This window comes from Perissodus microlepis, chromosome 1 (genome assembly GCF_051167445.1).
Source record: "Perissodus microlepis isolate ML-2025 ecotype Zambia chromosome 1, ASM5116744v1, whole genome shotgun sequence".
Taxonomy (NCBI): domain Eukaryota; kingdom Metazoa; phylum Chordata; class Actinopteri; order Cichliformes; family Cichlidae; genus Perissodus; species Perissodus microlepis.
In genome coordinates this window covers 18,693,196-18,719,643 of record NC_140461.1, presented here as the reverse complement: position 1 = coordinate 18,719,643, position 26,448 = coordinate 18,693,196, and the positions used below count along the sequence as shown (strand labels likewise).

General features: G+C 40.2%; 1 protein-coding gene across 5 annotated transcripts in view; it reads right to left on the bottom strand.

Annotated features, from left to right (window-relative positions):
- Positions 1–362: 362 nt before the first annotated feature.
- Positions 363–26,448, bottom strand: part of rnf111 (ring finger protein 111) — a 33,515-nt gene continuing 7,429 nt past the window's right edge. For 3 of the 5 annotated variants that reach the window (XM_084933551.1, XM_084933542.1, XM_084933534.1), the window contains 13 exons: positions 22,550–22,682; positions 14,823–14,977; positions 12,777–12,974; positions 12,186–12,562; positions 10,042–10,294; positions 8,354–8,660; positions 8,152–8,277; positions 7,719–7,827; positions 7,121–7,201; positions 4,827–4,922; positions 4,450–4,536; positions 3,948–4,075; positions 363–2,010 (listed from right to left, as the gene is read on the bottom strand). In XM_084933551.1, the coding sequence (XP_084789677.1) occupies positions 1,893–2,010; positions 3,948–4,075; positions 4,450–4,536; positions 4,827–4,922; positions 7,121–7,201; positions 7,719–7,827; positions 8,152–8,277; positions 8,354–8,660; positions 10,042–10,294; positions 12,186–12,562; positions 12,777–12,974; positions 14,823–14,977; positions 22,550–22,682 (2,168 nt within the window). In that variant the 3' untranslated portion in view covers positions 363–1,892. The remainder of the gene's footprint in view (positions 2,011–3,947; positions 4,076–4,449; positions 4,537–4,826; positions 4,923–7,120; positions 7,202–7,718; positions 7,828–8,151; positions 8,278–8,353; positions 8,661–10,041; positions 10,295–12,185; positions 12,563–12,776; positions 12,975–14,822; positions 14,978–22,549; positions 22,683–26,448) is intronic. The other 2 variants (XM_084933559.1, XM_084933568.1) reach the window with 2 other exon arrangements.

The following is a 26,448-nucleotide window of genomic DNA, read 5'->3' as shown; positions in this document are numbered from 1 at the left end:
TCTGGAGGTCAAGCACTAGGAAAGTTTGGAAACTGCACATCTATTCTATCTATATCTATCGCATCAGATTAATATATAATGAGATTAGTAAAGAGTAAATGTGCCTGTAGTAATAGTGATCATTTTCTATATCTGACTGATTTTTGTACATTTGTGTATTTATTTAACCCAAAGATGAAGTTTGGGAAGTCAGGTCTGTAAATTTGTGTTTTTATGTTGGTTTTTCTCCAATATAAAAGATTTAAGCTTTTACATGATCTTTAAGCCAATGCAAATTTAATGACAGATAAGCATGTACTATGAAAGCCAGTGAGAAACTCGCATGTCTGATGAATCAGAAAAATGCCAAAGAAACGACACAATTAAGTTATCCAAGTTTATTAATATCATTTTTTAAAACTAATAGAAATCCCACAGAATATGATCCTGGTGCCTTTAAGTCAATGAATGCATGGCTACCTGCTTTAAGTACTGCATTTCAACACTCCATTCAAAATTGTAATTTTTTAGTTTTTACTATTCGTCAGAGTGGAAATACATGGCCTCAGCACACTGTCATATTCACTACGGTCCTCCTACCCTTTTCTCTCTTGTGCAAGTCTATGCGAGTGAGTTAGTCGACAGCATTAGTGTTTTTTTCTTTTCTTTTCTCAGCGGCCAAAGCAGACGCCGCTGCTCAACTACAGAGAGACAAAAAAGGGAGGGTGGGTGAAATGGTTCGACGTGTGAGAATAAACAGTAAATATTCATCTCCGATTGAGCTGTGTATTTCCCTCTGAACACACACGCACGCGCGCACACATATACACACAGGAAATCAACGCCACTGCCAGTATCAAATTGACAAAATGATCCCAGGTTGCGGGGGTCGTGCGTCGACCTGAGATCACCTCACATAAACCTAGCGTCCGCAGGCCCGTCTGCAGGAAGGAACCCCAAACAGAATGAAGAAAAGATTCACAGCAGATCCCGACAATCGTTCGGTTTAGAAAGAACAGTCAAAGAGAGGGAGGTGACATTCTTTTTTCTTTGTCCTCTAAAATACATCGGATGGTGGCGGTAACGGTGTTGTAGTCAAAATGAAGGTGCTGGAAAACGGGGGAAGGGGCGGGTGGTGTAATCGTAGCAAAGCGTGTGCATATTCTGGGAGTGAGGTGAACATCTGAGTTTATTTCCACTCTAGAAATACTGGGTGTGCACTAATACAGCAGCTGATCTGTTAACATAGTTCCCTAGTTAGGAATGTCTTGATTTACTTAAAAAAAAAGAAAAGAAAATAAAGGGAAAAAAAAAAAACATCTCTCACTAACAATCCACATCTTCTAAACATAAACTAATCAATGATACAATGATTGGTAAAATGAATCCTGCAATGTTTGTTTTGTTTTTTTTGTTGTTTTTCTTTTTTTTTTTTCCTTAACTGGAGGTTGACATTCTATTCTAGTAAAGCGAGGCATTAGGTTTACAGAAATGCATCTTTACTAGAGCAGCTATCCTCACCTGCAACTTGTTAGGCCGTTTCGAGCCCACGTTATATGTGCAAAGAAATGCATTGCGAGGAAACATGCAGAGAAACAGAACGCAAATGACACTTGAGGAAACGATCAAAAAAGCTACATAAAAGCTTTATAAATACAATAAAATCTTAAACCCTTAATGGAGAATTCTAGCTGTTGTAGTAACATGTGATAGCTGGCACTCTAGGCTCAATGCTTTTATTTTTTTCTCTGTCAGATGTCTTTTTTTTTTTTAATATCCTTGCAGTAGAGTTGCTGCAGGGGTAATTCATGCCATCTTTGGTTGACTGCAGTACTGAAGAGAAATTAATATGATCTCAAAATAAATTTTTAACAAAAGGGTTGTTAGAAAAGAAAAAGGGAAAAAAAACAGCATCAACTCTCAGCAGACAACTGCGCCTCAATGTCCACTCTGCAGATGGGGCACTTCTTATTGGTGAGGAGCCACTGATCCACACACAGCTGATGGAAGAGGTGCATACACGGTAGGCGTCTGGAGGGGAGACAGGAGAGAGAGACGTGAGACAAAGAAATAGATTAAACAGGCTTTCCCTTTCCCTATCCTGTCTTCCTTCTCCCCAACCCGTCGCCCCTCCCTGAGCCTGGTTCTGCCGGAGGTTTCTTCCTGTTAAAAGGAAGTTTTTCCTTCCCACTGTTGCCAAAGTGCTTGTTCACAGGGGGCCATATGATTGTTGGGTTTTTCTCTGTATGTATTATTGTAAGGTCTACCTTAAAATATAAAGTGCCTTGTTGTGATTTGGCACTGTATAAATAAAATTGAATGGAATATTAACATGCATGATACAGCAGCACTGCCTGATCATGAGCTTAATTAAAATATAGTTTTGGTTTTTTTTTTAAAAAATCCGATGAAAACAGCGAAACCTATTTCAAAAACAGAAACGATTACGCTCCTTTGTCTACTAAAATCTTTGTTTATGGTCACGTGCAAAAACAAGGAAATCTGTCTGTTTAAATCTATAAACTATATTAATATTATTCTGAATTCATGCATTTATACTCAAATAACTGAAAGTCAGAAATAAACATTCAACCACTAAAATATTGCTTCTGTTCAGGATGCAAGTAAATAACACATTTTAAAAACATTTTTTCTCATTTTGTAAAAATTTAACTTGATGGATAACAACAATAATTATAATTTAGCCTATTAAAAATATCATTTTGATTAAAGAGCGTGTGCATATCAGTGAATTAACCATTACAGAAACAGAAATAATGATTTTGGTAATTACAGTTCTGTTTATCTGGCATAAATGTTATACTGAGTGGTGATATTAATAAACTTGCTAAGCACTATGTTACTGTTCAGCTATTTTAAATGATCACCAGTGCACCGAATCCACAGCTAACAACAGGCCCCAAAAACAAAGCTTTAAAAACCCAACATCTTTAGTTAATCAAAGACTGAAATTGTTGTTTTCTGTCACATTAAGTCTTAAATAGGAGCCACTGTTGTGAGTAAAATACAAGCTGTATCAAAACCACCGACTCCCAGCCGGGGCTACCCTAACCCAACAAAATCCAGTGGATAAGCTATACAAACATACAGCTGAGTTATTGGTACATTAAAATGTCATTAAGGTTAAATTAACATTAAAATGGCTCAAAAAGTGAATAAGTTGTATTCTGTAGAAGCTGCATAAAAACAGCTTAAATGAATGAAACTGCTGCATGCTGGTACCCTCAATGCAGAGATGGGTTTAAATACAACAGCAGCTGAAAGAAGTCAGGAAATGGCTGAAATAGTGAGCTAACAGCTGTAACAGTTGTCCAGGGCGCACCCCGCCTCTCGACCTACGACAGCTGGGGATAGGCTCCAAAAAACAGAGTTAAGTATATTTTACAATGTCAGACACTGTCGATGAGGAAGTTTTTGATTTGACCGGATAAAAGTGCCTTTAAACACTTGAGCCCATCGTATAATTCATATATTTAAGTTTTCATCTGTATTCCCTACAAACAAAGCTGCCATCTGCTTCCTCCAATTAGGGAAACACTGATTTTAAAACACAGTTTAAATGTAAGAATAAAGACTAAATGCTTTTAGTGAGTAACAATAATTAAGGGATTCGCAATTTGTAGTAAACAGTAAAGAAAACAGAAAAACATTTAATTTTTCAGTTTCTCTTAAACCAACAGGGGGCAGAAAATCCTCTTTAAAGAAATACTTGAGTGAGTGCCAAAACGCAGCACCATGAGGCTTGTAATTTTAAGGCTCTTTGGGATTTTCTGCTGATTACTTTAATGCCTCTGGGTCTTTTTTTTTTGACATCCTATGAGACAATGTGAAACGGCTAAACTACACCTGCTATCCCACCTGTCTCCGTCACGCCCTTGAAAGCGTAATTGAACACACAAAACCGAGCGCGACGAGCGGGACGAACACCCAGGAGGCGAGACATTTACCTGACATCCTCCCCCTCCTCCAGTATTGACAGGCAGATGGTGCATTTCTCCTCTGTGTCTTCATCTGCCCCCTCGTCTTCGTCTTGCTTACCGTGCAGCTTTCTCTGTTTGTGAGAAACGTTTGGAGACTGAGTTTTGATGAGCAGTGTCGATCAACAACTGCTATTACAGATGGTTAAACAAAATCCTATGAATTCAAACACAAGCTACTCAATTAAAACACTGTAGTAAGATTAGAAGTATGTATTAAGTTTGTATTTATAAAAAAACAAGTGATATTTTTTCCGATAAAGAGGTAACTATGTTTACAACAATACATTAGATTTGGGGACAGAGAGAATGGTCATTTTGTCCTGAAACAGAAAAATGTTTTTTTATCAAATCAAAATGATTCAAATCAAAGTAATTAGCCGAATTCCCTGGCCCCCAAGACTAACACTAACATCTACTGTACATGTGAGCAGAGACATGTTTCCAAATTGATTTGTTCATTATTTCTCACCGATTCTGGGTCTGCGTGCATATTTTTCCCAATAGATGCCCAAGCTTCAGGGGTTAACTGTTGGTCAATGTCTCTCTCCAACACCTTCTGTATTGGGTGGCAGGGTGTTAGATTGCTTATTTAGATACATTTGGAAACCTCTACGGAAACTTTCCCCCAACAGATATCGTCACAGCTGCAAATCTCTGGTAAAAGACACTACAGTGTTTTTCTAAATGCTGGCAAAACATCAGATGTTTGAAATGAGCACAAAAGACCACTGCGCACTCTGTCCCAGAGGCAACTGCAGCATACATTCACAACTATAGACAGCAGCTTCAAAATCTGTAAGCACATTACATATTTATTACAACACACACACTCTGACAGGTCCTCACCTTTTTGTACTTGTGTGGGTAAGTGCACCTCTCTATGGTTCCCTGAGAGGCTCCTCGGTTCACAGTCCCCAGTCTCTCCTCTAAATGCAGCAGGTCCTGATTGGAGGGGAAAAAAGCTGACATTTTCTGTACAAACTGACATTTTTCTTCATGGAGAGGCTTTACCAGCTGTTCGATTAATCAATTAAGCAGATAAAGCCTTTGACTAAATGGGTTTCCAAGTAGTCATCGAAAATCAGATTAATATTTCTAAATCAAGCCAATGGTTTATGCAGTGTCAGCAGGACAGCTGTGGTTACCTACTGAGCCACTCACTGTGCTTGTTGGCCTGTTGAATTGCGTGACTTGGCAAAGGTGAAAGCAAACAAATTCAACTCACTGAGGCAGACGGCTCTGTGAGAAGAAGCTTTCACGTCACGACTGACAGACACGTGTTCTGGGAGCAATTTTATCAGGTTAAAGGTTGCTCACGAACATCTGGCCACACCGAGCTCAGAGGTCAATTCACCATTTTGAGACTGTGAGTTGGGGTTGCAGTGTGAGAAGTTCAAAATGGGAACTAGAAGACGTGTACCGAGCTAACGTTACAGCTCGTTGTGAAGACGAGCGTTACAGCTACAGTTATGAAGACGCTATTGATCTTTACATCCTACCCCGATGTCACATGTATGAACCTGCCAAAGTTAGACGCACTCCTTTTTCTTGCGGCGATGTGGTTGATGGTACAGTTTTCTTCAGCGGAAAGAAAACAATTCCTATATGAAAAAATGCCAACGTTTGTGGAATTTTCTGACCAATCATGTGATGATTGCGTGGACACGACGCCACTGGTGAATTTTTCAAATGTACTTATTTGGTGTTTCAGGCCAAATAAGGCCTTTTATATTCAATAGGGGGAAAACATTTTAGATAACATTGCAAAACTCAGACTAAAATAATCTGCAGTGAGGTCCATAATTTGTTGCACATCGAAGTGGTTTTTGTAATTTAGCTGCTAAGATTGGATTTTAAAAATCAAACAATCAATATGCCATTGATATGTAGACTTCAACCTTTAAGCTGAGGGGTTTTATGATGATTTTAGATGAACCGTTTAAGAATTACAGCAAATTTTATACCAGCTGGTTTGGTCACTTCTAAAGTTCCTTACACCAATGTGGTCCAGTCTTAAACAGAATGAATTCTCTGACCACCTCAACAACCCCAAAAGATCACAGATAGCATTACCGTCTATAATCAACAGATGCTTTCATGAATATAAATACATGTAGGGTTTGGAACAAAGTGCAAACCACTGGTTACAGGAAGAACAGATCAGAAAACACTGCTTATAGAGTTCTGGGGAAAGAAAAAAACTTGTGTACACGTGTATATATGTATATATAAATATATATGGACAAGACGAAATAAACGAAAATTAACTTGTACTATGGGTAACGATCAAACGACATCATCTGTCAAACCTGAGGTAATGTTATGACACGGGCAAATATGGCTGCCAATGGAACCGGGTTACCAACGATGTGACTGCTGATAAAAGCAGCAGAATTGTGACGTACAGGGCAACACATTCTGCTCAGATTAAGACAAATGCTACCAAGCTAATCAGACAGTGCCTCACAGTACAAACGGATAATGACACAACAGAGCATGCTTAAAGTTACCAAATAAATAAACTGTAGGCTGAGCGACCCATAAACACTGAAGGTGGCAGCAATAAAGGGCTGGTAGACTGTCTCAAATTAACCAACAAGGCATTTGATGATGTCCACAAGTTCATCCAGGAATTGAAAACTAATGAATATAAATTTATGTTATTTCATCAAATAACAAATTTTCGGATGCTGAAAATGTGGGACAATCACAAACTGTGATGCCGTTTGATTTAAAATCCACTGTGGTGGTGTAAAGAGGCAAAACTACAACACTTAGGGACCTAAATGTAGATGTGCAACAGGCCTCAGTGAATCTGATTTTGGTTAATCTGTCTCTTTAATAACCCTGCACTGTTTATTAAACGCTAAAAGCTTTCCTTGCACAAACTTCCACTAAAACAGCGTCTCCCTTCTTTTTCCTGCGACAGCAGCATTCATCCGATTCCAGCGTGCATTTTGAATAAAAACAAACCAACACTGACGCCATGACAGGATCACAATAATGCTGAGTCATGCGGAGATGAGTCAAGCCATTTTAAAATTTATAGTAACAGACAACCGTGATGAATGAAACAGTAACTCGTACTCGTGTTTTGACCCAACTGTCCTCAGGCTTATACATTTACAAACAGTACTCACCTCATAATTTCTTCCGAAGCCAGTAATTCTAGATGAGATGTACCTAATGTGCGGGTAGGTCACTTCAGATATGCCAGTGTGCTGCAGGGGAGGAAGTTTCATTAAGTTTAGCCTTAAAATACAAGGAATGCAGTCTGAGCACACTGTAATGTGGCCCATGAAGGGTGTTGTGTCAGCTTAGCTTTATTAAAAATAAACAAAATCAACATGTGCTGCTGCCATTTCTAAAACTGAAGCCAAGTTTCAACAAAATAATTTAATTAATAAAAAAACTTCTGAAAATGCAGGCACTGCATATGTGTAATGATAAAGGTCACAGATGATAGATTCCTTAATATAATAATAACATCACAACTGTCGGCTATATTTGCGCAGGATGAGATTCGAGGATTTTTTTGGATTTGTTGAGTGTGCACTCGAAATGGTTGATGAGCCACTATTAATTGCTAATGAATTATTCATGGGTTCACTAAACCATCCTTGAAATAACTGATGTTATAAATAAGAAGCAAACTCCATTAATCGCAGCCAGACTCCGTATAAAAGTAATTCATTTTCATGTATGCTAATGGATGCCTGTGTGCTGAGGGTTTCTCACCATGAAGGGGATGGGGAAGTGGTGCAGTCTTGGGGGAGGGTGGTAGTGTGGCAGGTGGGAGTGCAGGTGCCCTGAAGGGAACGGGGCTACGGCTTCGATGCCGAGCTCCCTGTTGACACAAGGCGGTGAGTCATTATTACATCAAACCACATCAATCCAAATAATCATGTAAGTGCAGTCACATTAAATATCTATAATACTGTTTCTAAAGGGTACTTCACTTCATGGGCATTCAGTTTATTTAACATAGAAAAATAACTTCAGTTTGTGACATGATAAGAAAGACTTAAATAAATAAATAAGTTGTGACACTGAGATGGGTCTCCATGTTTCTTCTTTGCTTTCTTTTTGGTAGTTATGAAATCTAGGAACCACTGGATTAGCTAGTATGAAACTTACACATTACACACATTACACTCCTGGTGATACTGACCATGCTGTTCTCTGCTCAGGCTGGCGAGGATGGGAAGACATAGTTTGTGGCACATGGATGTGGTGCCCATGGCCGTAGTTGGGGTGCATTCTGTGGGGGTGTGGAGGAGGACGCTCGTGTGCTCGTCTGGAAAGAAAGGAAAATACATGTTCAGCAAAGAAAAGCCATCAATTATGTAAGTTTAGCCTGCACTGGTACTCACGTGGGGTGCTGCATCATCCTGCGCCTCTGAACCTCCATCCTATACATGTGCGGCAGGGTCTGGTGGTCTGCAGGGAGATGTTGGGCCAGCTGGGCACTTGAATTAGTGAGGTGGTGGGTGGACAGAGACGGGGGAGGGGCGGGCGGCACGGCGTGGCCTGGCGGGTGGGATGACAGAGGTGCATGAAAGGTGTGGGGAATGAGAAATTCACCTTGTGCTGGGGTCTGAGGTGTAAGCTGGGGGTTCCCATGGGAATGAGGACAGGCGGAAGAGGACTGATGATGCAGTGAACGTGTTAGAGGGCCATCTGGGTTTGACAAGAGATAAAGGGGGAAAGTTAAGACTGTCAAATTATGCAAGGATCTTTGTGTTAAAAAACAAGAACAAATAAATGCAGATATCTTCCGTTTCCAACCTACTCCAATCACAAGCCTAACAGTTAATGGAAAATTATCACTTTTTTAAAAAAAATTATATATACCCAGTATGGCAGAAAGGTTCAGTTTCTCATCTGTCTAAAACAAGATATTTAGCTCCCTACTGTTTTCTTATCGGCTGGCCCTCAAAATCAGTTTGAATACGAGGTTGCTATGGAGCTACTGCGCTCGCAACCAGCAAAGGACATCCCGTGTTTATGACCTATCAAGCCAAGGGACTAAAAACTTTTTAAAGTCAACTATTTAAAACATTGTGAGGCCTGAGCCTTGGGCTCATGGGATTTACTTGTTCACATGCTGACCTCACCATTCGAAACTTTTGCTATGTTTAATACAAGCACCAGTTATCCATCCACTTTCTGCCACTCAAGCAGGTCCAGATTGCAGGGTCAGCAGTCTAAGATGAGACACCCACCCCTCCCTCAGCCCACCCCTCCCTCAGCCCAGCCCTCCCCCAGTTCTTGTGGTGTGGGTGGAGACCAAGACATTCCCAAGTTAGCTGAGATTGAAATCTCTCTAGCAATTCCTTGGTCTGCCCCCGGGCCTCCGCCCGATATAACATGCCTGAAACGTCAAATACCTGGACCAAGTGGCTCCTTTCCGTGTGGAGGAGTAGCTGCTCTAATCTGAGCTCCTCACCCTATCACTAAAAAGAAATCCATACAATTTGGAGTAGATCATTTCCACTGCTTACATCTTATATCTCATTCTTTCAGTCACTACCCAGAGCTACCTATAGGTGAGAATAAGAACGACTCCTGAACTGACGGTTCTCTGTCTCTTTACTATAAAAGACTGGTATAGCATTAGGATTGCTTTAACAGTATATTTTAGAATATTATATATGACAGAAAATAAGAAAAAACCCATTATAGGTCCTCTTGGGGCCTTGCCCTTTTCCTGTTTTGAATTTGAATTTGTTAATATTTGTCCACACTGCACTGAAACAGGGAGGGTGGACAAGTAAGGGAAAGGTAAGGAGAGGCACCAGTGACTTAAAATTTTCATGACATCCCCACCAAGAATCCTCATCGCATTGCCTCAGACTAACCAGATACTGGAAAATTCTGAGTAGCAAATTAAGTTTCTTAGCACTGAGCACATTAACCTGTTAGCCAGCACTAGTGTCTGTGAGTGAGCATTGGTTAGTATTATTACATTGCAAATCTGTTTTCATAGGCAACAGCAAACATTCAAAATGCATTTTCAAAAGTTTAAAAAGTCTGATGTAATGTACTGCGTTGTACTCACAAGTTGGGTGCATGTAATGTCTGCAGGGCTGGGGTTGTGTTTGCGGCTGGGGCTGAGCCACCATAGGGGAGTTGAACGAGTCCACCACACTTGGCTGACTGGGCCCAGGGGTGGGCTGGGAAACATAAGCAGGGGGCCGTGAGGTGGAACCTGGGCAGCAAGGGTCAAAGGCTGAAGTGCTGCCATGGAAACTCGCCCCGCTGTTTCCACTGCTCCGAACACTGCTGTTGCTCAGGTCCACTGGCAAAGTTTGCTATGAAAGGAAGACAGACATTTCAGAAAGAATTGGGACCAAATCTGCAGAACACTGAGCTCGTCTTTCTGAGTGAAAAAAAACCCCATCAGGAACCTCTACTTATTTTTTTCTCCCTCAGTCTCTAACTACAGTGCTGTGAGGAAGTGTTTGAATCCTTAATGACTTCTTTTTTCACATTTTTGTCACACATGTCAATGAAATTTCATTTAAGACAAAGATAAATCAAGTAAATACAAAAAGCAGTTTTTAAGATGGTGATTTTGTAGCAAAAGAAATTGCCCCCTAAATCTAATAAATGGTTGTGCCACTCTTAACAGCAACAATTGCCATAAAGTGCTTGCAGCAACTGGCACAGAGTCTTTCAGATCGCCGTGAAGGAACTTTGGTCCGCTCTTCTTTGCAGAATTGTTTTAATTCGGCCACACTGGAGGGTTTTCGTGCATGAACAGCCTGTTTAAGGTCACGCCACAACATCTGAATCAGATTTACGTCCACTCTTCGAGTGGGCCATTCCAAAACCTTCATTATGTTTTTGTTTCTTCAGCCATTCAGAGGTGGAGTTGCTGGTGTGTTTCTGATCATTATTATGTGTGTTGTTTTTGGTCAGCAGTGGTTTTGCCTTGGAATCCTCACATAAATGCCGTTTTTTAACAAGTCTCCTTCTTATTGCTGAATCATGAACTCTGACCTTAACTGAAACAAGTGAGGCCCGCAGTTCTAGTTGATTCCTGGGAAGGTTCACCACTGTTCCAAATTTTCTACACGTGTGGACTCAAGTGAACCCTCACTGTGGTTTACTTGAGTCGCAAAGCCTTAAAAATGTCTCTGTAACCCTTTCCAGGCTGAGAGATGTAAATGTAAATGTAAATCATATGTTCTTGAGATGCTTTGGCGTGACCTTAAACAGGCCATTCATGCTCGAAAACTCTCCATCGTGGCTGAATTAAAACAATTCTGCAAAGGAGAACGGGCCAAAATTCCTCCACACCAATGTGAAACACTCACTTCCAGTTATCACAAATACTTGATTGCAATTCTTGCTGCCAATGGTGGCATAACCAGTTATTAGGGCTGAGGGGCAATACGTTTTTTTACACGGGGTCACACCTGAAAAGCATTTTATGGACATAAAATGATGATAAACAAAAATTCTGTATTGACTCATTTTTGAGAAGTACTAAAATGTGTTTGAGGATCCGAAGCATAAAACAGACACAAGACAAATATGCAAAAAGAAACAAAACGACTAAGAAATCAGAAAGGGGGCAAGTAGTTTTTCGCAGCACTGTAAATAAAACATTAATGATCACATTCACTGATTGATTCCAAATGCATCATGAAGCTTTGACAAAAACAGGCTCAGAAGTTGTCGTGGAATAAAATAATAACAAAAAATCCTCTCACTTCATTCACCCAGCACTCTATTGAAGGTTATGGATACTGTAGGGATATAACGAGTCCTCATGACAGAGTGAGTACAGCTGTTCTGTGTTTCCAAACACCTGTCAGATAATCTCAATAAATGCCTGGAATGAGGCAAAGTATGAAGCAACAATGAAGGTAGCTAAAAGCCTCTAACCTAACTACTGTAACTTCCCATTACTCAGACTACATCATTGCTTTTCAACATAAGGGTGATTCAGTATTTGGGGCAGTTCTTTGCTGACAATATACATTTGGATAAATATTTAACTTAATAAATTATTTTTTTCCTTAGCTCTGATCCTCCCTTAGCTCCACTTAAAATATCTCTGGGGTGCCAGGATTTCTTCATGCAAGAAAAATAAACCTTAGTGGTCACGAAAACCTGGTTTGTGTGGAATCAGCGTATTCTTATACTGCCTCGCTAACAGCTATGAATCAATAAATATTGTACAAACAGCCATACTTGGTCATGGTAGTGGGCTGCGTTGCTGCTACTACTGCTGTTGCTGCTGCTGCTGACTCCAGCGCAGGGGGCGGGCAGAGCACTGGGTCGCACCACGGGGCATATCGGCTCCGGAAAAAGCATGGTGCCTGGGGGCTGCGGTGCTGGGTGGTGGGCATGATGGAGAAAGTGTTGAGTGTTGCTGTGGCTGTGCTGAGAGCTGCTGGTCTGCTGAGGGGACGACGCCTGCAAGCAGCTTGGATGGGAGTGGCTCAGGGGCAGGTGACCAGGGGAGGGGCCTCCGCATGGTGAGTGCTGCTGACAACAGGATGGGAGCCTAGGCATGGCCACGCCTGCATTTTCTCCTGTTGTACCTGACAAACCTGGTCTGTTGTCATCTGATGAGAGCAAGATATATGAGAATTATTATTATTATTTTTTTTAAAAATGCTTTTACAGGGCAGACAATAACACAGAGGACCACACAATACAGACTAATTAGAAATTGGCCACTAAAAATAATTGATTTTTTAAACACAAGATGTCTCCAGACAACAGTTGAAATAAAACTACCTGCTGCAGCAGATGTTAACATGCTGTGTCCTGTCTTACCCTCTGGACCTGTGCGAGCAGAGCCACTTGGCCTCTGTGTGTGCATACTTTCAGGTGTTGAACCTGGGCAGCTAGTGGAAGGGCCTGGGGCATCATTGAGCTCTGAGGTAGAGGCTTGATGGGATGATGATGATGATGAGGACGACCTGACTGTTTGAGGCTGAATCCCGCCAGAGGTTGTTGGCACAACTGAGAGATCTGTGGATTAAAAAAAACAAAACAAAATCAAATGGTAATCAGAAAAGATTATGTCACCAGAATAAAAACCAGCTGACTTTTGTCAGTTGAGTTATTGATCAGAAGTAGGGTGGGAATTGGGAAGTTCAGTTCCTTGGAAGTGTTAGCCTGCTTGCCTATCAATCCCCTTTATCGACTTCACTTGTGCTACAATCAGCTGATTTCAGTTTGTTTGCAGGAGGACGAAGATAGTGGCACAGTCTACAGTGTGGTTATGACATTACTTTTATTTTTATTACACAAAAGCATGGGAGTGCAAAGTGCAAAATCCATCCATTACAGAAACAAATGAATTAGACTTGTAACAGAACTTTGGCTCTTTGCAAGCAACTCCACAGGCAGTATGCTAATGCTAATGCTAAGTTAGCTAGAACACAGACTGATGATAAAGCTGAGTGAATGCCCAGCAGCCAGACCGTGTACTTTAACAGGTAACAAGCAGATGAGGAGTTGGGCTGCTGTGGCGATTTATTTTGTGCTGTCGGCTTTGTGTAAATAATAAGAGAAATATCATATGTGTGTCCTCATTAGGATAGGGATTCGTGTTGGTGTGTGGAACCTATAGGTTTATATTGTTAACTGGTAATTGTCAGACGGTCTGTTTCAGGTCATTTTATAGAAAAATGTGAAAGTAATGTTAACAAATAGTAGTAATAATTAATTACTCCAAGGATAAAGACATTAAGTAATGTACAGCATTACGTTTAAGACAAGTGTTCTGTGTAATAGGTAATAATTACTTTTTTGAGTAATGAGCCCAATAATGATCACAACAAAGAGGGGAAACACCTCCAACGTGCAACATTTGACCACACAGCACGCTATTAATTCCAGGAATGCAATGTCTTTGATATGCTGCTTAGAAATCTTGGCGACTCTCAAAGCAGAGCCAGTGAGAACTTGATGAGAATCGATAAGGAATCGAATCAATAACTGATATCGATTATGGAATCGGAATCGCTAATTTCTTATCGATTCCCAAGCACGATTATGTGTGGAGGAGACACTGTGGTATTTGTGCACACTGGTAATGTCTGCCATACCATAGTTTCTGCAGAGGCTTAGCAGCCAAGTAGAAGAGCAGACCTTATTAGCATTCCAGTGTGTAAATACCATCTGCTTTTCATATTCACAAATTAATTTCCCCTCTTTCTCCTAAGAAATGCAAATGCTCTAATACTGCGTGAGGCACCATTTTGCTACCCATCACAGGCGCAGGCTGATACAGAGAATGACATCCAGGCTAAGAGACAAATACCAATACAAAGCAATGTAACAGAAAATAAAGTGCGAGATACGAATACACTGAAAAGAAATGCAACCTTACTGGTTTAGGTTAATGTTGTCACAGAACCATACAAAGCTGAGTCAGTATGAACTAGAATGACACTAAAATTTAAGTCAATTTTATAAATAATTAGCCAATTCTGTTACTAATTATATGTTTTTTGATAAAATATCGCTTTTGGTTCCACTCAACATTAGATCTTTGTCTGCTTACTTTACATCTCATATCTAAATTTAAAACACTCCAGAGATTGGCATGTGGCTTAAATTAAAATTCTGTAACAACTTGACAATTAAATCCAGTATTTTTGAGTATTTTTAAGTTTAATTTTAAATGTTTTTTTCCTTGTATATATTTTAGTCTTAGTTTTATCTTTCACAATTGTAGACTGTGACAAATAAGTTACTACAACTCTCACACAGCTTGCATGAAAAGTACATTAGCTGAGTCAGTAAGACCCAAGTTAAAACATCGCTTAGTAATCTTTTAACCAGGCTTTGTTGAAACGAGTTCTGTGTTACCATCTTCATCAACCGTGAGGTCCACCACCTCCCCAGCATTCTGCCGCAGCGGTTGGATAACAGTGGAGAGCCTGTGACGTCCACGTGGCTCCTGGAGGCGATTCTGGGAGCAACTATTACCCCACATTCGGCCAAGACCCCCCACTGAGCGTGACCTGCAGAAAATAGAAAAAAGGGGAGAAAGAAAAAGAGACTGTTACAACATGCTGGAGTTCAGGACCACCGGGACAATTCTCACAGCTCACTGAAGCATTTGCTTTACAAGAGCCAGACCAGTTCATTTCCAGGCCAGCAGATGCTGCTGCTGCAAAAGTGGATGAGGAAGTAAAAGTGAGCAGATCTGACAGAAGGACTTTGTGTAATGGCTTGTTTTGCTGCAGCATCTAAAACAGTGCATGGTAGGCTAGGGATGTGTGTGACTAGTCAGTGACACGTTTAAATGTTAGTACTCTGCTAATATAAATAATGGTCAATGCCTTTTAACTGCTAAGCAACCATCCACCACTAGTTAGCAGCAGCCCCTATGACTCTGTGGCAGTAAGCTGTAAATGAGCATGCTGGAAAGTAAAACAGATGACAAGCCCTGCAACCAGCGCAGTTCTGTTATACTTTGATCTGCAGCCTGTGGTGGAGTAAAGTGGCATATCACCACCAGAGCAATACAGAACCACAGTCTGCACACGTGTGTGGACCTGCAGAGAAAGAATTACAGCTGGTGCAGCTAAGATAAGCCACGCTTGACAAACTAGTCCCCTGTCTTTGTAAAATATTTAACATCATCCATTAGGTTGTGTAGTTTTGCATTCTTTTTTTGTTCTGCACTAGTTGTTTTGTTTGAAACTTTAATCATTTACTTAGTAAATTAGTCGCTAAATAAAAAAAACCCAAAAAACAAAAAAAATACAAAAAATTGACTTTTAGAATCTGCAGACTTGTTCTGCAATCAGCCTTGCATCTAAATATTCCCATCGTCTCCAACCACCTTTCGTTTTCCTCGAATTAAGTCAAACGCTGTGCTGCTCTTGCCCCACCTTTAGCCCATTTTCTTATCTTTCTTTTAATTTTCTCTCTCCAAGGCTCCGGTCGCTCTACCCCATGGCCTCTGAGACTCAAGTGAGAGGCCAGGGAGTAGCCGCATTTCCCTCCACAGCACTGTAAATCTAGGTGATCAGAGGGAGGAGGGCATGACCTCAAGGGACAAGAGTCAAGAGACTACATGGGAGTGCCGTAAAGCTTGATTGCCATGGAGCTCTGCAGCTAGGGAATTTCACTGTGGCTAAATGAGAGATTAAAAACAGGAATACAGAGCAGCAGAGGGAAGGAAGCAACAGCACAGTCTCAGTAACTCTGATGTGACCAGCTCAGAGATTCCTACTGATTGATACATATACATCAGACATCAATATGTTACTGATTAAGTCATTGTTAGATTGACCCTTTTCCTTTTTTTAACCCATTTTAAGGAGCAAACTGGGGGCAAAAACTTGACTTCTGCCTGGCTTCACAAATGAGTCAATCCTCAGAGACTCACATGTTAAAACGCTGAGCTTCAGCCATTAAATAAACTTGTTTACAGTCTGGTACAAAAATAGATTTGCTCTCTATTGATAAATTTGCCCTTTGTGGCAAATGCCATCTAGGGGTGAGGCCACTTGTTGTCTACTATGTTTCACTCTGGCCAATTCAAATCACTGAACTGAACCTCTGGGCCACAGTTGTGGTGTTGGTGACTTTATGAAAAAACATTTTTTAAATGGAATTATTTGACACATAGCATGGCTTACAGTGAGTTAGAACCATCTTAATGAGTCAGTGGCTCTGTTTTTGGTTAAATCTGATATTTCCTTAATCTGCTTACCAGGCACTAACTAGCAAGTAAATGTGTCTGTGTGATACAAACACAGAGTTTATGCACACAGCTTGCTAACAATACTAGCTATGATTAGCTCGTAACTTAGCACCTCACTCTCTTAAGTCTTAATGTGTTCAAGTCTGGCTCCAAATAAAGCATGGTGATAACCAAAAGCTTACACAGGCAGAGTCCAGAAATCAGTGTGTGAAGTCTTTTGTATACAGAGTATCCTCCTGAAAAAGTGGCGCAATCTCATCACGTTACTATGAAGGAACTTTTCTGCAGCCTGAATATTGAACTGCTAACTGTTGGAATGCATCCATATTAGTTGCCAAGGGAATTCGTCACTGCTGTTTGAATCCAGTTTGAATAAACACTGACTGGAATCTGCTATTGGCTCATGCAGAGTTCATCCAAATCGCTGTGGCAATGAATAATGGTCACCCTGGACATACTGCGGAACACTTTGTACAACATCTGTTTGAGCTCAGGATGTATGCAGAACACAATGCAAAGACCTGCATCCTCATATTTAGATTTTATGGTATTCAGCTCTTCATTTTTTGCATTTTCGTTTTAACCGAGTCCCATTTTGAACATCAGTTTTAACCCTAGAAGCTTTTTTAATCTGTTATGTTTTGGCTACTGGAACACACTAATTTTCTAACTTTTGGGGAAATTAAATTATTTCTCATGTTTTCCTTTTAACACAGAGAAAACAGAGAGAGATCACATGAATTGGAGGCCCTTGCTGTAAACGTTCCAAAATCTTTCCTTTGTTTTAGCCAAATGACGTACTTGTGACTTCTAAGGGTATTTCCCTGATCTTGTCCGAGCAGATTACAAAACCAAATAGAAACTAGAACAACTGAGTAGAATAGGAAGAATGGACTTATTCACACCAAAGAAAGAAGTGAGCAAATACTGCAATCTTTTTTTCCTTTTACCTTGTTAAGTCATTGTCATGAATGAGGTTTTATTTTGTATTTTAAAAATAATAATAGGATTTACCACTCTGGGATCACCGGAAGAAATATTAAGACAGACTTGAGTCCAATGAACACTCATGGTAAGCTCTGAAAACCGGTGAAATAACCAAACTACCAAATACCTTAAACCTATGGAAGTGTTACTAATGAAAACTAATGTTATTTAAAAAGCAAAAGTGTTTACTGCACTTTATAAAGTTAACTAGTAAATAAAAAGCATTATTATTCCTCATTTCACTTTTAGTGCCTGCATGTTTTACTTTAATACTTTAAAGATGAATATGTAACGTTTTGAACTGGCTAACTAAGAAACAAACTGAATTAAGAGATGGCTTTGATTTCATTGCTTAAATGTAACAGAGCAAACGCTTTGTGTTGAGGGGGATTCCCACTAGCTCATACTGTCCTCGTCCAAATCAGCTTCCTCTGGGACGTACTGCACAATGCAACAATAGAGGAAGCTTATTAAACTTCATACTTCACACATTGCTAACAAACACTTGTTCCTCACCACTGAACACACAGCAGTGAGGGTGGCATCTGTGGGTGGAGGGAGTGGGGGGAGGGGTGTACATGGTGGTTGTACTGGGGTCTAATTGGCCAGCATCCTCAGCTCAGGGTTGATCCCAAGGAGCAGGGCTTGCCACTAGGGATGGGCTCCTAATTAAGCAGCCCTGGGATTATTTTGTAAATATCTGTTTACCACTATGACCCCTTGAGTGTGGCAGCAAAGAGCAAAACAGTACATTGTAAATATGAACACTGTGGGAATGGGTGGCTTGGCAATGTCGAGGCTGTGCCAAACCAAAGTGTTGAGAGACACAAACCCCAGGGAGCTGAGGTTCTGTGCACTGCGGCAATGTAAACTGCTGGGACTGATGCTATGGGCAGCTAAGGCTGGGAGGTTGGGAGTTTAAAGGTTGGGAGGGGATCATACAAGGCCAACAGCACTGTTTAAGAGAGAATAAACAATGTGAGGCATTAAGCTTTGCCCTGACAGCAGTATTGGCTGTGTATTCATAATTTAGGCCTCCCAACTCTAAACACAGAGTAGAAAACTTTCAGGAATCCTGCAGAAAAATGTAGCACGCACATAACGCTCACAGAGTCTCGTGATATTCACTGCCCTAATATGCATATACTGAGCTGATTAGCAGAATCAGGGCAGGGACTCATCAAGGGCTTTTTTTTTTAAATTGATCCATGTCAGCTACATAATCCTTGTTTATTGTAACTCACTGTGCTCTGGGTGAACCAGCTGCCAAACGCAGCCCACAGTGCACTGCTAAAACACTGGAATTTTCTCCTGACGCACAGCTTTACAGGCGAGTCAACTGCATGAACGAATAAATAACTGCCAGCCATTCAAATTCAAGATGAGAACACTGACAGCAAGTCAAATGACCAATCTGAGAGGCAGTGGGTTAAAAATGGAAACACTTTACTTAATTTTTTTAGCGTTTTTTTCCCCACTTATGTCAAAAGTGCTGCTGTTGGTTTAAACCTGAATTTGGAGTGCCACATTTTGCACAAGCTGGGAGTGAAGAGAAGCTGTCCAACCCTGTATGGTTTTACTTATCAGGCTATTTATTATGTTATCTTCAGCTTTTACACTGCGTTCCAGTCTTTTTGACTGGTTTTGGCCTCTCTAAGACTGTTTCTCTCCGTTTTCAGAATAAAAAGTATATCTATGTGTAGTGAGACTTAGGAAACCCACTCTTCTGCCCACAGAAGTTGTTTTCATGCAAATGCATCACACACAATTAAATAAATCACATCAGAAGCAGCCAATCACGATACAATATGTATGTGGGTTTTCATACTTCTGAATATCGTGCCTGTACTAATATAAACTGCACGTGAACATATAAATTAGACCACTGGCAGTGTGAACAAAGATTTCACTGCTCATTCTCCTGGCCTTTGATTCTCCGCCCTTCTGCTCTGCTGCTGCCCATCCCCCTTACAGCAGAGCTCATCTCTACATTCTCTAATGAGACAGGACATCTTTGAAAGTGAGGAAAACAGGCAGACAGGCCATGACATCGCAGGCTGGGTATACTCACTTCCAGGAACTATTTTTCATATATTACTGATAGACTAATGTGAAAGGTAGGAACAGGAAAAATATGGTTAAAGACAGAAAGCCAAAGGAGACCGATGGAGGTTAACACAGAGGCAGAGGTTTGTGAACTGAGCTGCATAATCGCCTGCATGAGGAGACAAGAAGTTATATGAGCAGAGAGAGAAAAGATTCATTGGGTGAGGAAAATGGAGGTGGGTGTAGTGGAATACAACTTCTCTAAACACACTGCTCTCAAATGCTGCACAATTAAAAGTTCAAATGACAATCAGAGCCATCTTTCTTTGTTTTATTTTACACACACACACACACACACACATACATACATACATACATATATACATATATATATATATATATATATATATATATAAATTCTTCAACTCAGTGTGCCAAACTATCAATGTCTGTCTCTAACTAGCATCCATATCAAAAAGACTTGACCATTATATACAGTGATATGGCAGCCATGATACCAATCAGGCTATGCAATGTATACAGTGTTTCCCTAAATACGGACTTTACTTGTGTGAGATGCCCAGGTATATCAAAAGTAGGATAAGTATATTCTGCATGTCATTTTAGCAGTTTCTTTATTAGTGAGTAATTCTGTTAGCTGGCACTGCTGTGGCGGTCCTTGATATCATTTAGCTGTCTCTCCAGAAAGTCTATTACGCAGTTGTGCACAGTCCAACCAGCCTTGTGCATGCTGTCGTTATGCTGTGGAGAACCACTCTAAACAACAACAAAAAGGTACAGAACTGGTTCATGTGCTGCAATGCTGAGCCCAAGAGGCTGCAGAGCAAAACTAGGACTACAACTTTCTCCATACGCACCAGAGGTTGGTAAAGTTGGACTCCATCCTCGGGATAAGGGACTCAGTGTGGAAGCAGCTAGTTATTGTTGTTATTCTTTGCCACAATATAGCACTACATCTACTCCATGGTAGTTTTAAGCTTACATAATAAACCTCTAGTGATGTTAAAAAAACAAGTCTGGAATACTTTCTGATGTATAAGTAAACATGAATTAGAATTATTCTGTGATATGGGATCATTATTCACATTGGTTATATATAGTTTTACAATTTTAGTAGCATATAAAAAAGTGGCATGTCAAAGTGACTTTTTTTGTCCCTGCCACTTAAATCATTCGTGGTGTAACAAGTTAACTATATTTAACTATAAACCTTTAGTCACGCATCTGGTTGACCTCACATTGTGCTTGACATATCTAGAAAGATTTAAATGGCAGAGGCACAGCGTAGGTGGCTTCAGGGTGATGTGGGTTTACAGCTATAAACATGTAGGCATGCAGCTCTACTAGGACTGGTTTCTCTGTTCAATGTAAGCAGAGCTATGGAATCCATGAGCAAAACAAATCAACTAAAGCACTACACACCCCCACCCTACAACTTCTCTTTAAGCAAGCAATGACCAACCTGCACTTACTCCTTTTTCTAGTTCTGTCACAATGGCTACACCCACATGGAGACACTAACAAAACCAGCTGTCTAGCGCTTGGTTTAAGTCTTATAAGGCATTTTAAACTATCCTTACTGTACATTATCACAGATCAACCCTTAAAATAAAAGGTCTAAGAGAGCAAAGTGCTGAAGCTGGAGCTAACAGTGTCTTAGCTATTCCAGTAAATTTAAGAAGAGGAAAGCCACTGAAAGGATCCTACTGCACCAAAGATCTTATTTGGTTAATAGCAGACTGCAATGGTCACCCTTAGTTTGAATGGAAGATGTTCTTCTCTTCTCTTGATGAGTTAAAATTGACCCACTGAGCTAAAACTGGATAAAAATGCAAAGCAAAATATAATTTTTTTTTTTACCATATTGTGACAACCAACATGTTTCAAAATGTGCAGTTTCTACAAATGGTCTCTTTTCAGTTTGTGTTGCATTTTTAATACTTTCACGAACACTTGGAAGGGGTTTGCAAGTGTTTGTAGACAAGATTGTTTCTTCCATGCAAACTACAGTCGAGTGCAGCAACCTGCTAATGACCAAGGCAACAGTAAGGTGGTTTTCAGTGCAGCACTGTGTACCTCTTTGTGATCAGTTTCACACTAGTGACTTCTTGCCAATTGTCACAGAAGAAACAATTTTCTCTGGTGACCAGTGGTTACTGGGCGTCACTGGCAGATCTCTAGGACTGCATGAATGAAGCTTTAGCATCTGCCACTAACCAGCAGGCATTCACAACCGATCATGGTATGCATATTTTTTTCCAGCAACGTGTGGATTGCCAGATAGTTGCCAACCAGTCTCTTAGCATTGGTGCCTCCCATCTAATGCATTTACCATTCCCTCATATGTCAATCAACAGAATCATTCACTCCCATAGGTAGTCATGTCAGTAGCTCATGTCAAAGTTGAGGAGTTATTACCTAGTCTGCTAAAAGGTACGCTAAGGATGTAGCTTTGCCAGAAACTTTAGTATCTGCAGAAAGTCTCGCATTAATCTGCCACACTGACCCAAGTGGACACTTTGCATTGTTGTGAAAGCGTAATGCATAGCACTGGTATACAAAAACAGCATTAACAGCACATGCGTAAAAGTCTATTTTTGCAAGTTAAGAAAAGTCCTAACCCAACTTTCACAATACTGGGCTTGAGTTTTTGTTTGCTGACAAAAAAGCAAACTGTACTAACAGCAAGCTCCTTTCTCAGTTCAGACGCTTAGTCTGCATCCACCTAAAACCCTTAAGAATTCAAAATAGTTAGAATCAGGGTCAAATTAATTTCAGATCTTATTTTACTCTCACTAATTAGTCAAAAAGCTGGGGTGCCTACCTGAACCCATCTCCAACTGTGACGATCTCTACCTCGCTGTCCGTTGAGGTCACATTGATCTCCTCACTTGCAGGGACAGCAGGAGCGGGAGCTGGAGACGCCTCAATCACCACGACATCCTCGTCCAGAGCACCTGAATAAACCCATTACCAAAAGTTAGTGTAGTACTCCAGACTCCCTACAATACAATATTATCACAATATTTCACTCATGATACATTATTATTTACATTTTTAACATATTGATTATTAGATCACAGTTATGTGCAAGCCTTCAACTTTCTCTGATGGTGATTGCAGTCAGTCCAAGTCAGAGTTCAACTGCTTGCAGAAAGGTTGCCTCCTATCATGCAATCTGTACCTTGCGATCAACACGCTCAAGCTCTGTGCAACCATTTAGACATCACAAGCTGCAATCGGTCACAGAATGTGAAAAAATTCAATGCAATCACCAGGCAGATTTTCTTGTAGATGCAAGGATGTTGCTGTCCTACTTTTACTCATGTGACTGAGCCCTTAGTTAGCTTGATGAAGCTGACTCCTAGTTCACAGCAAAGTGTGTCCAATGTTGGATGTTTTTTCAGTTGAGTCAATATAATGTATGTTTGCTCACCTAATGTTATCCCAGGATGTACGAGATGAGCCCTCTTTTTCATAGTATTCCCAGAGTAATTTAATGTATTTAAGAAAATATAGATATCATGTGTCCCTGTATTGATACAATACCACCATATGACAATACTATTCTATCAATTTCCCCCCCAGTTCTAATAAACTGACCAGATACTATCTGATAAATGCAAATATCATCTAACTACAATAAAACAAACAGCATAAACATGTCATAGTCCAAATTTTTATTAATCTCAATCAGTTTTCTGCTTACCAGAATCAAGTTAAATATAAATAACTAGCTTTAAGCATACAAATAACCCAACCAATAAACCTTTGTGCTGAAATTGCTCAGTTCAGCAGCTCTGGGCACAAGAGAAATGTAATCGATGCAACAGATCCCACTCCATCTCTACTTGCACTTAACACCATGGGACCTTAACACTAAGGTGCGTCTGCAAAGCGTTAATGGTTGCACTGACACATCAAAAGAAGGAAACCAGAAGATATTATTACATTATTTGTAAAGTAATCCATTTTAAAAATACAAATATGCATTATGCAAACCCACAAATGTGTATTTATTTAATTTTCCGATTTATATCTAATGTATGTGGTCAATTAATAACACTCAAGGGGTCCTGTGTGGGTGCATGTATTAATGCCACCCACATTATACTCAAGGAGCCCAGTGCATCATAGGCACTGCTCAAACAGGTTAGTCATGGCAAACTAATTGGAGAGAACTGCATCATTCCTCTCATTACTGCAAATGGAGGCAGTGCCGGTACCATGGTAGGGTAATGACAGCAGTGTCCCCAAACATGAATTTATTTTAGGGTTAGCTCCAGACTTGAAACTATAAACTTGTCTCCACTAATGATGACGACAATACACAGTATAAGTCAGAGACATGATTATTTCTGCTTACAGTCCCATGCCTGTTTCTAATTATTATCACAATATCTCAGTGCAAGTCAGAGTTGCTGACTCATGCATTGCGTGTTTCAGTCAAACTTACAAGTTCTCCCCACATGGTTGGCCTTCCACATAAATACCAAGGCAGGCTTACAGCATATAGCACATTTAAACTGTAACACCTTATGATCTCTAAGGAATGAAATTCAGAAAGATTTGTAGAACAGAGCTTGTGGAAGCTGGTTAAGAGATTTTAAAATAACTTAAACTAATGCTTGCTTAATTTACTTAGTGATAGAGTATGTTTGTGCACTTTGTTTGCTTAGGTAAACCGTGTCTTTGTGCACATCACCAAGTGACTTGCCATGTTACTGAAGTCTAATTCCCCAGTGTGATTTCTATTCCTACTCTCTCATGAGAACTGCTGCTTAGCACCTTCTGCAAGTCTAGCTGCCTGGCACTCAGGTGAAGCCTTTATGTAGTCACAAAAACAACAAGTTGGTAGGGAACTGTAGCCAATATGTGCAATGTTTAATAAGATAAACAACACCTCGTATTACTATACCTTTTAAAAACAAACACAACACTGTGAGGACACGTAATATGCTTGAGGCAATTTAGTTTGGCCAAGAGTCTGATCTGTGTTTAAACCAGTAATTTACCAGAATTTTTTTATTTGATTTTGTTAAAGAAATTCTATTGAGGTGTAAACTGCACTGAAACTGAATTGAAATTAAATTTGGCTGTGATATTGTTTTCCCATTTTAATACATCGTGTAAGATTTAACTCTTTCCTCTCTACATCACACACCTACATCAAACCCTGGACAAGGAAGGTTTCATCACTTGCCTCCTTGCTTTCCCCTGCTGTAAACAAATGCCTTGTTTTTCCTCAGAGACTCACTGTTTCTATGCAAAGGCTGCTGCTCTACAGTGTTTGAGTTTTCTCCCACCTGTCTCCCACCACAAAGGCACAACAACTAACTTTCCATTCTCCCTTAGGGCCACAGCAGCAGAAATATCGCTCGGGCTAAACAGCTACATGAAAGAAACAATGAACGAAGGCGGAGGTGGAGCTTTTCAAAGGATTTCATTCTTACAGTCACTGAGAAACAAATCACAAAGTTATAGTTTGAATTTAGTGGCTTCATAAACCTGAACAGGTACAGAGGGCAGCAGTTGCCATTTCTCTGAGGTAGGGCTCTGATTATTCAGCCATCATATTCTAATGTATGTTTCAACATTCATCACATTTATGAAATGCTGTAATGCAAGTCAAAAACTATAATAAAGTTCATTTAATTTTTTTAGTTTCCTTTCATATTAACGGGACCTGCTAGTAAGCCAGAATAAAATCTCCTTCTGTAAAAGGAAAACCTGTAGACTCTGATCCAGCTTCAGAAAACAGAAATTAATAGGGTTTTCGTTTTGCTCATGTTAGTCTCATTTAGCCATGCTGTGCCAAGCCGTGATTTTCCAACAGCCTCACAGCAGGGGCTAGCCAAGCAGCTGTGGTCCGTCTTTATAGCAGGCCAGATGAAGGCCTCTTTCTCTTAAGGACCCTCATGGTACTGTGTGGGTCATGTATAGGTGTACACAGAGCTTTTCAGACCCACATCTATACGTTATGGTGGTCTACTGCCAGCTGGGGGCAGTTTAAAAATTATCTAGAATGCTGACTACTCTTGTTTAGTTTTCAGCTTAGCCCAAAAGAAGTCAAACTATTTAAAGAAGTTCTTTGTAATACAGTGAAACAGAGTGTTAAAAACAACTAAGGACTTTCTCAACTTTGGCTCACCACTGCATGTCACCAAAGCTAGGCTACACAAATGGACGCAAATATGGGACCATAAATCTGGCTTTGGCTGTGTCCTGACACTGTGCTGGACGTTACTGCAAGATCTCAGTAAAGTAGTTCTGTGTTTGGAGCTCAGCATTCAGTAGCTTCTACTTGAACCTCTGTGGTTAGTTTCACTCTGGTTTTCCCATTTGTGCTTTCAGATTGCAGTACACACTGTTGTATTATTTCAGTGGTATAATTATTATAATATTCACAATTGAATCTACCTCGCTATGGCTTCATGTCAATCACCGCATGTAACCTTGCAAGATAGATGTGTTCGGACATATGCATGCTTCTGAACATGTAAATGTGTGTGTATAACAGCTACACTGACCCATCATTATTATTAAATGAAAGTAAAGAGGATCTTTATGACTTATGATTTAATGTTTAAATTACACCGTAATCTGATGGTGCATTTTGATAGACAGTCATTTGTCTTGTCGCCATAACCTTTTTTTTCTCACCCCGAGCGTTTTAATTGGTGAAAAACACAGAGTGCAAATGTCACATTGAAGAGCAGAGAC